Source organism: Scyliorhinus canicula, chromosome 21, assembly GCF_902713615.1.
Source record: "Scyliorhinus canicula chromosome 21, sScyCan1.1, whole genome shotgun sequence".
NCBI classification, from domain to species: Eukaryota; Metazoa; Chordata; class Chondrichthyes; order Carcharhiniformes; family Scyliorhinidae; genus Scyliorhinus; species Scyliorhinus canicula.
Genome location: NC_052166.1, coordinates 62032324 through 62044903, shown reverse-complemented (window position 1 = coordinate 62044903; position 12580 = coordinate 62032324). Strand labels below are relative to the sequence as shown.

Below are 12580 nucleotides of genomic sequence, written 5' to 3'. Positions count from 1 at the left end.
AGCCTGTACCAGTCATGAGAAGGAATGTCAGGCTTGTGTACAGAGTGAAAGTTAACAATAGTGCAAGGAACCAACTAATGCTTTCTGCTTATCTTAACAGATTTATGTTTCTTGAAGAGCTGAATTGTTCAAGGTTTGAAACCCCTCGACTTTACAGTTGCACATAATGTCTTGGTGGTACTGTCATTTAAAATAGCCATGTCAGAGCCTAGGAAAATATCTGTGTCTTCACTAATACTTTATTTCCATATTTGGAAATTAATTCAATATTTTAAATTACAGATGGGCAGCCGAGACATATTCAGGGTGACTTATTTGGCGTTTGATTGGAATATCAAACCTGTGGGTATAATCGTACCATGGTCTAAGATCAAGATTACAAGTTCACAGTCAATGTTTCGGCTCCACACTAACTTCCTCCTGCCCTATTTCATCAACACATCCCTCTTTTTTTTGTCCTTCGTGTACATAATGAGCTTCCTCTTAAATGCTAATAGCCTCCCTACTCTGCGTGGTGGCTTTGCATCGCTATTACATGCACATGAGGAAAGGAAGAGTAATGGTGCTCGGAGAACTGCACTGACAATCTGTGTCCTACTTTCTGTCTGTGGGCTAGTAATTTGAAACAAACCTGTTGGACTCTAACCTGGGCCGGGATTCTCCCCTACCCGGCGGGGTGGAGGGGGGGGGGGGTCCCGGCGTACCGGAGTGGCGAGAACCACTTCGGCGTCGGGGCTCCCCAAAGGTGCGGAGAATTCCACACCTTTAGGGGCTAGGCCCGCGCCAGAATAGTTGCCGCCCCACCGACCAGCGCAAACGGCTTTTGGCGCCCCACCAGCCGGCGCGAACAGCTGGCCGAAAGGCCTTCGCCGGCCGGCGTGAGTCCGTGCATGCGCCGGAGCGTCAGCTGCCGTTGTCGTCACCCCGGCGCATGCGCGGTGGAGGGGGTCTCTTCCGCCTCCGCCATGGTGGAGGCCTACTGAAGAGACAAGCACAAGTCCATTTGGAAGCGGCAACCACTGAACTTAAGAGTAAACTTAAAGCAATAGACAGTTTAATCACTTCGATAAACCTAATTAAAAATGTACTATTACAGCCTGGTCCATAAGGTTTCAGAGAACAAGTGCAGGAAAATAAGTTAGTTCAGCCAAAGAAAACATCTGGATAGACACCATCATTATAACAAAATAATCAGAAGACCACAGACCATAAGACATAGGAGCAGAATTAGGCCACTCGGCCCATCGAGTCTGCTCTGCAATTCAATCATGGCTGATATTTTTCTCAAGTCCATTCTCCTGCCTTCTCCCCATAACCCCTGATCCCCTTATTAACCATCTTCCTTTAACCTCTTCTTAATCACAGTTGGATCATGGGGTTTTTGTTCCTTAGAATATTTAATCAGTGTGAAACATTAACTAATTCATTAAATATTTGCCATTGCTTATTTATCGTCATATATTTTAATCTAGTTTCCCAATCAACCTTAGCCAACGTGCCCCTTATTTCTACATAGTTTTGTTTGTCCCGATTTAAGGCCCTATCTTTGGACTTAACTTAATCACCTTCAAACTCAATATAAAATTCTATCATCCTGTGATCACCTTCCCCCCAGAGGCTCCTTTAAACAGGGTTATTAATCAACTCTGTCTCATTGTACAGTAAGTACTAGAATCAAAATAGCCTGTTGTCTAGTTGGTTCCTTGACTTATTCAGAAAATTGGCTTTTATACATTCCATGAACTCATCTTTCACACTATTATTGCAGATTCGCTATACTTAGTCCAGGCGAAGATTAAAGTCTCCCATAATTCCTTTATTAACCTTTTTGCATGCACCTCTAATTTCCTAATTTCCCGTTTGACACAACGAGAACAGTTGGGTGGGGGAGGGGGAGAGGGGGGGGCTACAAATTACCCCTGGCATTATTTTCTGCCTCTTTCTGTTTCTTAGTTTCACCCCAACTGATTCTACATCTTGACTTGGCTCTCTTATTTATGGTGTGATGAAAGTGTGTAACACTGTTAAGGTCGTTCACCGGGCCCCAATGAGGGTGGCTCGGATGAGCAAATTCTTTGGGGTAGAGGACAAATACGCTAGGTGCGCAGGAGGACCAGCGAACCACGTACACATGTTTTGGACATGTCCGATGCTTAGGGGGTACTGGGAGGGATTTGCAGGGATCATGTCCCGGGTGCTAAAAACAAGGGTGGCGATGGGTCCAGGGGTGGCAATTTTTGGGGTTTCGGAGGACCCGGGAGTCCAGGGTGAGAAAGAGGCCGATGTTTTGGCCTTTGCTTCCCTGATAGCCCGGCGACTAATATTATTGGTGTGGAGGGACTCAAAGCCCCCGAAGACTGAGTGGTGGCTTTCGGACATGTCGAGTTTTCTGGGGGTGGAAAAAATTAAGTTCACCTTGAGGGGATCTGTACAGGGGTTCACCCGGAGGTGGCAACCATTTATTGATTTATTTGTGGGAGAGTGAGCGTCAGCAGGGGGTGGGTGTGTGGGAGGGTTAGAGTAGAGTAGAGTAGGAGGGATAAATTGGCGGGTGGTGCCGATGGGAGAGGAGCGGGCTGGTGCAGTATGTTACGATTGAAGTATTGAATGTACGTGGATGTTTGCACATTTTTTGCCTTTTTTGCTTTCTTTTTGTTGATGCCTGTAACTGTTTACAATGCCGGAAAACTACCTCAATAAAATTGTTTGTTAAAAAAAGAAAGTGTGTAACACTGGAGCACATTAACTCTCCTATTTCGACAGTGAGTTGGATATCTGTGTGTAACCATCAGATCTCCTATTTATTTCATATGATGAAAACATGTAACACTGATATCCATCAGCTCTACTCTAGTTTCCTCTTGCACATTACTGCTATTTTACTTTAATCCTTTGAATCTCTAATGATAACTTTGTATTAGATGTGGTACCAAGCAGCCATGGCGGAAACCCTATGTAATTAAATCAAAAGAAAGGATAGTACATTCATGTATTTCAATCACCCCATATTAAAATTTGATGGACAGACATCTCAATCGAATTGAATTAACTGTAATAACTTTAACCCAATCACAGCCAGAAAGGGGACAGACATTGGTGATAGCCATAACCTTAAAAAGCACGTGCCGGTATTGAACAATTCATTCCGGAATCATCTGACTTAATTTCTGAAGCTACCTTCTGCACTTTCGCTTTGAACCGCCATTTTGTTTATTTTCAACTTTTCTGTATCGTGTATTCAATTAGGAGAAAATATCAAGAGCTGTAATTTGTATTGACCAAAACAAACTTTAAATAAACTCTGCATTTGCAAGAAAACTGACTTGATCAAGAGACATCTGAAACTAACTGAATAAAAGACAATTTACTTCACGCATGAAGCTCAGTTTCAAGATCTGTCGAGTAATATATAAAGTGCGGTGACACATAAGATATATCAACCAAAGTACAGACCTATCAATGGTGTTCTTTTGAACCACCAGCTAGCCATCTGAGCTAAAACTGCAGCCCCCCTGCTCACCCCCGACCTCCCCCCGCCCCATCCCCCTCTCCATGGCAAACATTTGCCGAATATTACAGGGGGAGTTAATGGGTAAAATAAACTGACAAATCACCAGGATCTGATGGCCTATCCTTTTGGGTGATGACAGAGATGGTGGATGCATTGCGTTTGATCTTTCAGAGATCGCTACATTTTCGAATGGTCCCTATGGATTGGAACCATTGCACAATGGTTGCAAACATAACCCTGCGATTCTAGGACAGAGAGAGAGAAACAGGATTCTACAGGCCTGACAGAAAAATGCTCGAACCTATAACTAAACATGACAATAGAGGACTCAGATGATCATCATATGATTGGACAGAGTGCGTTCATGATGCAGTTCAAACAGGTTAATAATTGGCCTGCTACTACTTCCCCACTATTCCCAAAGAGATGAAAAAGTGCTCGTGAAGATTCAAAGCAAACAAACATTGGGCAGAGTCAACGCGGATTAATGAAAGGGAAATCATATTTGACAAATCTGTTAGAACTTTAGAAGGCGTAACTGGTAGCAGAACAAGTGGGCCTGGTGTATTTGGATTTTTAAAAGTCACAGGAGAGTTGACAGCTACAATGTGCTACATTGGCATTCCTCACGCATGCTGCAAACTAATCAGAAATCTCTGTATTAGTCTTTGATATTGTAAATTATGGGATGCTCCCATACTCCCATCCCAAAAGTAATGATAATCATTAGAGTTGACTTTCCTGGTCCAATAGTCAAGGTGGTTTCATAGAACAAACAGGAAACATTCACGTTCATGGGATTTTTTTTCTTCTAGCGAGCAGAAGGGTAGAACATATGAAAACCTGATAGGCCAATCATAAATAATTGTTTTATAGTTGGAACAAAAGGAGAAATAAGGGCAACATACTGGGAAAGATGACCTTTTTCCCACTTATGTCACGCTTGTGTGTACGGTGGATGGCATGGTTTCTTCAGACAACTGACTCAATCAAACAAACTGAATTGGACTGAACCTACCATGTTCTGTGTGTAGTTTGTTAATTTGTTCATGCTGGATTATTGGTTTACCCAGCGTGCCTCAGGGGCTCACATTGGTTTAAACACCGCCAGCTTCACTGCTTTCAAGCAACCTTTTCCTGAAGCCACTTGAATTCATTTGTTTGAACAATGCTGCTCTCCCTGGTGTTCATGCTCTTCCAGCCTCCCTCCATTGTCCTGACCTCTTGCCTGTCTCAGCCCCCTGGCAATCTCAGTGCCGTCCAGATCTCCTGCCTATTCAACCTGACTCACCATCCAAGCCTGCTGATTGCCCGGCTCTCCCCATTCCAGCCCTCCCAATCCCCACGCGTCGCTGATATCATTGTTTCTAGACTCCCCAGGCCTTCTTATACCCTTGGCTTCCCAGCTCCTTAGATTGCCCACTCCCTAGGTCTCCAAGTTCCCCAAACCTCACAATCCTGTCACAGCTCTATTAGGTTCCCAGGTTCTCACACTGCGCTGATCGTCAGCCTGTGCAGACATGGTTATTCAGTACAATGATCAGTAGGCATCTGAGCAAGTAAGATTGCCAAAAGCATTAGACTTTCTGATCTTATTTGACATAAACCACATGCTTTCTGACTCAATGTTTGAAACTGCTTCTTTTTAAATTCCACAGTTTTCTTTACGACATTTTGAGAACATAGAGTTACAAATTTAGGCACATTCCAATGACTTTCTGGGATGTGAACATCATTGGTAAGGTCAGCATTTGTCGCCCATCCCTAATTGCCCCAGGGAAGGTGGGGGATGAGCCGCAATTTGAACCGCTTCAGTCCCTGTGATGTAGGCACACCCACAGTCTCTTTAAGGAAGGAATTATGGTTTTTGACCCAGCAAAAGTGAAGGAACAGCTCCAAGACAGCGCTGTGTGTAGCTTGGAGGGGAACTTGCAGGTGATAGTATTCCCAAGTCTCTACTGCCCTTATAGATGGTAGAGGCCTCAGGTTTGGAAGGTGCTCTTGAAGAAACCTCAGCAGATTATTGCAGTGCATCTTGTAGATGGAACACAATGCTGCCATTGTGCATTTGTGGTGGAGGGAGTGAATGTTTAAGGCAGTGGATGGGGTGCCAATCAAATAGGCTACTTTGTCCTGGATGGTGTCAGGTTTCTTGAATCCTGTGGCAGCTACAATCTAAATGGTGAGTGATTGGAGAGCTCTGAGGTGCAGAGGAATCTGGGTGTCCTAGTGCATGAATCGCATAAAGCAAGTATGCAGGTACAACAAGTAATGAGGAAAACCAATAGAGTGTTGTCATTTATTGCAAAGGGAATCAAATACAAAAGTAGGGAGGTTATGCTACAGTAAGACAAGGTACTGGTGAGACAACATCTGGAGCATATTAGAAGGTATTAGAATCCTTATTCAGCAGGGTAGCATGGTGGTTAGCATAAATGCTTCACAGCTCCAGGGTCCCAGGTTCGATTCCCGGCTGGGTCACTGTCTGTGTGGAGTCTGCACGTCCTCCCCCTGTGTGCGTAGGTTTCCTCCGGGTGCTCCGGTTTCCTCCCACAGTCCAAAGATGTGCGGGTTAGGTGGATTGGCCATGCTAAATTGCCCGTAGTGTCCTAATAAAAGTAAGGTTAAGGGGGGGGTTGTTGGGTTACGGGTATAGGGTGGATACGTGGGTTTCAGTAGGGTGATCATGGCTCGGCACAACATTGAGGGCCAAAGGGCCTGTTCTGTGCTGTACTGTTCTATGTTCTATATTATTTAAAGAAGGATGTTAATGTGTTGGAAGCAATTTGGAAAAGGTTTACCGGACTTATACCTGGAATGGGTGGGTTATTTTATGAGGAAAGATTGGACAGGCTAGGCTTGTATTTGCTGGAGTTTAGAAGAGTGAGAGCACAATTAGATATGGGGCAGCAGGGTAGCATGGTGGTTAGCATAAATGCTTCACAGCTCCAGAGTCCCAGGTTCGATTCCCGGCTGGGTCACTGTCTGTGTGGAGTCTGCACGTCCTCCCCCTGTTTGCGTGGGTTTTCTCCGGGTGCTTGGCACAACATTGAGGGCCGAAGGGCCTGTTCTGTGCTGTACTGTTCTATTTTATTGAAAGATACGACACTGATTGGTATTGACAGGGAGTCAATGTGGAGAGGATGTTTCCTCTTATGGGAGAATCAATGTTTAAAAATGAGAGGATGCCTATTTAAAACAGAGATTAGGAGAATTTTGTTCTCTGAGGATGGTAAGATTTTGGAACTCTCTTTCTCAAAATGTAGTAGAAGCAGAGTCAATGAATATTGTTAGGGAAGAGCTAGGTAGATCCTTGAGAAGCAAGGGGGTGAAAGGTTATCGAGGGTAGGTGGGAATGTGGGGTTGAAGTTACAATCAGATCAACCATGCTGATATTGAATGGGGAGCAGGCTCAAGGGCCTACTCCTGCGACTTAAAAATAAATAAATTTAGAGTACCCAATTCATTTTTTCCAATTAAGGGGCAATATAGTGTGGCCAATCCACCTAACCTGCACATCTTTGGGTTGTGGGGGCAAAACCCACGCAGACACGGGGAGAATGTGCAAACTCCACACGGACAGTGACCCAGAGCCGGGATCGAACCTGGGACCTCGGTGCCATGAGGCAGCAGTGCTAACCACTGTGGCACAGTGCTGCCCTAACTCCTGCTACTAATTCGTATGTCTGCATTTTAATTCAGGCAAGTAGTGAGTATACCATCACAATTCGGACTTGTGCCTTGCAGGTGGTGGACAGGCTTTGGGGAGTTAGGAGGTGAGTTACTCACCACAGGATTCCCAGCTTCTGTCCTGCTGTCATAACCTCAGTACTTATATGGCTGGTCCAGGTAACACCACCCCCCCCCCCCCCCCCCCACCCCCTTCTTTTGCATGGCATTTTGCATATGCACTGAAATTAGATATTGAAAAATACAATCAGCTACACCTCAGGTAGCTCAGTGCTGCCATCGAAAGGCTCACATTCAACAGGACGTCTGACTTACGAATGAATGCTGCAGATTCATTGCAGAAACATTAATTTAAAATGGTGCTGCGTCACATTGTCAAGTTACCTCCCTGTAAATGTTTAGCAAACCATTTTGGAAAATAAAAACTTGATAAACCAGCTGCTCGTGTTTAATTTTCTTTTTTTGCAAGAAGCATTTCCTCCGAGCAGTTCTTTATAAAAGGATCCTTCATAACGGCTGAACTTTAATGTTCCAGTTTCGTTTTACTCAATGTTCCTAACACAAACTCTCTTACAGATGTGTTCACACTGAGGGAGCACAATCGGCTTTTAAATACCTCTCTTAAATACCAAGATGTGCTTGAAATTGTAATTGCAATCAGTGGAACAACATTTTATCTCAGTAAATTATTGATGTGCAAGAATGATTTCATATTTCAACCTGAGTGGAAGGTGATTATTAATTAAATCCTCCACCATTTCCACTGCCCAATAGGGACACATGCAGAAGCTTAATTATTTATCACTGACCTGTATTTTATCAACATGATTGAAAGTCAAGTCAAAAAGAACAAAAACAATTGACATTTATATCGCAGCTTTAATTGTCTAAAACATCCTAAAGCACTTCACATGCATGTAAATAAAGGAAATGTTGACACCGAGCCGAAGAATTAGATTCGGTGATCAGCATTTTGGTCAAAAGGTTTGATTTTAAAGAAGGGGAAAGGTAGAATGATTCAGGGAGAGAAGTCTTGAATTTAGATGCCAGACATCTCATAAGAATCTTATCCTGTTCAATGCCATAAATATTTGGAAAAAAATTTGTTTTGAATCATATTAGCACTGCAACACCTGTTTGTTATTTGGAACTATCTTGAAGATAAATCCTCTTTCATTATATATAAATTAAATCATATTTCAGCATTAAATATTAACGCCCTGGTTACTGACTGGGACCAGAAGTTGGCGTAGTGCCAGGTGCGAGTCAGGATATTCTATTCAGGTTAGCGGAAGCGGCATCTGTGATAAAGGCTGCTGTGGTCTCAATGCATAGTAACACCAATCGCATCTTACCTTCTGGTAATGGGGCTTGATTCTGGGCCATATGCAGCATCTTTTTCAGAGCCTGTTTAACAGAAAAATATACAGTTTAAGAATGAATCCACACAGTATCATCCCAAGACGCGGGTGAGGGGATAATTGAGGCCATCTCGACTCTAACGGTTCCAATACAGACTTCCAACATATGAGTGGTGTAAATCATCATATCTCATTCATGATGTCCTGTCACATTCAGTCATGAATAGTGATAGACAATTAAACAACTGGAGGTGGGGTTTTCCACAAATATCCTCATCTTCAATGGTCATGGAATCCAGCAGATCAGTGCAAAAGACAAGCTGATGCTTTTGCAACCACCTTCAGCCAGACGTGCCAAGTGGAGGATCCAGTTTGGCCAATTCCTGAGGTCCTCAGCATTGCAAATGCCAGTCTTCGGCCAATTTGATTCACTCCACATGATATCAAGAACTGGCTGAAGGCACTGGACGCTGTAAAGGCGATGGGGCCCGACAACATTCCAGCAACAGTGCCGATGGCTTGTGCTCCAGAACTAGCTGCACCCAAAGCCAAGCTGTTCCACTGCAGCTACATTCCACAGGGCGATATGGAAAATTGCACGCAGTAAGCAGGCAAATGAAAAATGAAATGTAATGAAAATCGCTTATTGTCACGAGTACGCTTCAATGAAGTTACTGTGAAAAGCCCCTAGTCGCCACATTCCGGTGCCTGTCCCGGGAGGCTGGTACTGGAATCGAACCGTGCTGCTGGCCTGCTTGGTCTGCTTTAAAAGCCAGAGATTTAGCCCAGTGTGCTAAATCCAACCCAGCCAATTACCATTCCATCAGTCTACTCTCGATCGCCAATAATGTAATGGAACGTGTCATCAGCAGTGCTACTATGTGGCACTTCAACCTGCGCACTGACGCTTAGTTTGGGTTTTCCCAGGACCACTCAGCTCCTGAACTCTTTACAGCCTTGCACCAAACATGTAGAAAAGAGCAACTTCCCTTGACATCAACCCAGCACTTGGCCGAGTGTGGCGTCAAGGAGACTAAGCAAAATTGAAATTGATGGAAGTAAGGGAGAATACTCTATACTAGTGAAACAATACTGAGCACAAAGGAAGATGGTTGTTCTTGTTGGAGGTCAAGTATTTCAGTTCCAGGGTAGCACTGCAGGAGTTCCTCAGGGTAGTGCCCTAGGCCCAAATATCTTCAGCTGCTTCATCATGTTTAGCTCAGGGGCTGTTTAGCTCCCAGGGCTAATCGCTGGCTTTGAAAGCAGACCAAAGCAAGCCAGCAGCACGGTTCGATTCCCGTAACAGCCTCCCCGAACAGGCGCCGGAATGTGGCGACTAGGGGCTTTTCACAGTAACTTCATTGAAGCCTACTCGTGACAATAAGCGATTTTCATTTCATTTTCATGTGGGAAGCTTTGCCCTTCCTTCCTTCAGAAATTCAGAAGTGGGGATGCTCGCTGATGACTGCACAATGTTGAGCAGCAGCTGCAACTCCTCAAATACTGAAGCAGTCCGTTTCCATGTGCAGCAAGACCTGGACAACATTCAGGCTTGGCTGTCAAATGGCAAGTTACATTCACTCCACACAAGTGGCAAGCAATGAACATCTCCAATGAGAGAGAATCTAACCATCCCCCTTTGACATTCCATGGCATTACCATCACTGAATCCTGTACTATCAACAGTCTGGATGTTACCATTGACCAAAAACTGAAGTGGACCAATCGGAAATTACTGTGGCTATGAGAGCAGGTCAGAAGCTGGGAATTCTGAGGTGGGTAACACACTTCCTGACCCCCCCCCCCCCCCCAAAGCCTGTTCACCATTTACAAGACATAGCTCAGGGGTATAATGGAATTAGAACATAGAACATAGAGTGCAGAAGGAGGCCATTCGGCCCATCGAGTCTGCACCAACCCACTTAAGCCCTCACTTCCACCCTGTCCCTGTAAACCAATAACCCCTCCTGAGCTTTATTGGTCACTAAGGGCAATTGATCATGGCCAATCCACCTAACCGGCACGTCTTTGGAGTGTGGGAGGAAACCGGAGCACCCGGAGGAAACCCACACAGACATGGGGAGAACGTGCAGACTCCGCACAGACAGTGACCCAGCAGGGAATCGAACCTGGACCCTGGCGCTGTGAAGCCACAGTGCTAATCACTTGTGCTACAGTGCTGCCCAAACAAAAATCTCTTTACTTGTCTGGATGAGTGCAGCTCCAATGACACTCAAGAAACTTGACACCATCCAGGGCAAAGCTGTCCACATGATTGACACCCCATCCATCACATTAAGCATCCACTCACTCCATCACCAGTGTGCAGTGATGGCAGAGCGTACCATCTACAAGATGCACTGCAGTAATTCACCAAGGCACCTTCGACAGCACCTTCCAAGCCCGCGATCTCCACCACTTCAAAGGACAAGGGCCGCAGGTGCACGGGAACACCACTACTTGCAAATTTCCCCCAAGCCACACACCATCTTGACTAGGAACTATACCATCATTCCCTCGCTGTAGCTGGGTCAAAATCCTGGAACTCTCTTCCTAACAGCACAGTGAGTGTACCTACACCACATGAACTGCTGCAGCTCAAGACGGTGTCACACCACCACCTCCTCAAGGGCAATTAGGGATGGACAATACATGTTAGCCTAGCCAGTGATGCCCACATCCTGTGAGGGAATTTTTGAAATCTCAATATAACTGTGCTAAATTAGCAATGCAACGTACATAATAGTACTTGGGGTTCCAAGATCTCGATATGGGAGAAAACAGATTTCCCGGTAATGAGGGGCCTGAGTTATGTGGAGATACTAAAATTGTTCTCCTTAGAACAGAAAAGCTTAAGAGGACATTTAGTAGTAATGTTCAAGATTACCAAGGGCATTGATAAGAGTAAATAAGGATGAATTTTATCACTGGCGGCAAGGTTAAAGGTCAAACATCTGAGGTAACTAAAAAGAATTTGAGGAGTAGCGAGGAGGAATTATTGCTCTGGAAGGAGGGTGGAACCAGAATTTCTTTTTAAAATTTAGAGTACCCAATTAATTTTTTCCAATTAAGGGGCAATTTAGCATGGCCAATCCACCTGCCCTGCACATCTTTGAGTTGTGGAGGCGAAACCCACGCAGACACGGGGAGAATGTGCAAACTCCACACGGACAGCGACCCAGAGCCGGGATCGAACCTGGGACTTCAGCGCCGTGAGGCAGCTGTGCTAACCACTGCGCCCCTGTGCTGCCCTATGTGGAGCCAGATATAACAGTAACTTTCAAAAGGGAATTGGAGGCACACTTAAGAAGGGACATTTTGTAGGCCTGCGTGGAAAAGCATGGAAGTGAGACTAATTGGATAGCTTGTTCAAAAAAGTGGCGCAGACATGATGGACTGAATGGCCTCCTCATGCATGGTAAGGTTAGCACAGTGGTTAGCACTGCGGCTCACAGCGCCAGACCCAGGTTAAATTTCAGCCTCGGATCACTGTCTGTGTGGAGTTTGCCCTTTCTCCTCGTGGCTGCGTGGGTTTCCTCCGGGTGCTCTGATTTCCTCCCAGAATTCAAAAGATGAGCGGATTAGGTGGATTGGCCAAGATCAATTGCCCCTTGGTGCATGTTAGGTGGGATTACAGGATAGGGATGGAGAGTCGGCCTAGTTAGGCCTAGTTAGGGTGCTCTTTCAGAGGGTTGGTGCAGACTCGATGGGCCAAATGGCCTCCTTCTGCACTGAAGGAATTCTATGGTGCTAAACTTCTCTGATATCTGAATTGCCGTGGCATCTTCCCCGTTCTTAGTGATTAATATTCTGCTGCTAGAAATGTTAACGGAACAAGAGGATATCAAGCAAACGCCCATGGGCTTCAGCCTATGATTGCCATCAAGTAGGCCTCATGGATAGAACTTTCCATGCTTAATCAGAAGTTCGAGAGTTCAAACTGCCTCATCTTGACTGACATTTCCCTGAAATGTCCCAGGGACTGTGCTTTGAATGAAATAGTAACTGAGGTCCTGTC

At 45.0% G+C, this 12580-nt stretch overlaps 1 protein-coding gene across 1 annotated transcript in view; it reads right to left on the bottom strand.

Moving 5' to 3' along the window:
• LOC119955655 (xenotropic and polytropic retrovirus receptor 1 homolog) overlaps positions 1-12580 on the bottom strand; it is a 109757-nt gene that overhangs the window by 88094 nt on the left and 9083 nt on the right. Inside the window, exon 2 of the mRNA XM_038782085.1 lies at positions 8557-8608. Coding sequence (XP_038638013.1) covers positions 8557-8608 — 52 coding nt within the window. The remainder of the gene's footprint in view (positions 1-8556; positions 8609-12580) is intronic.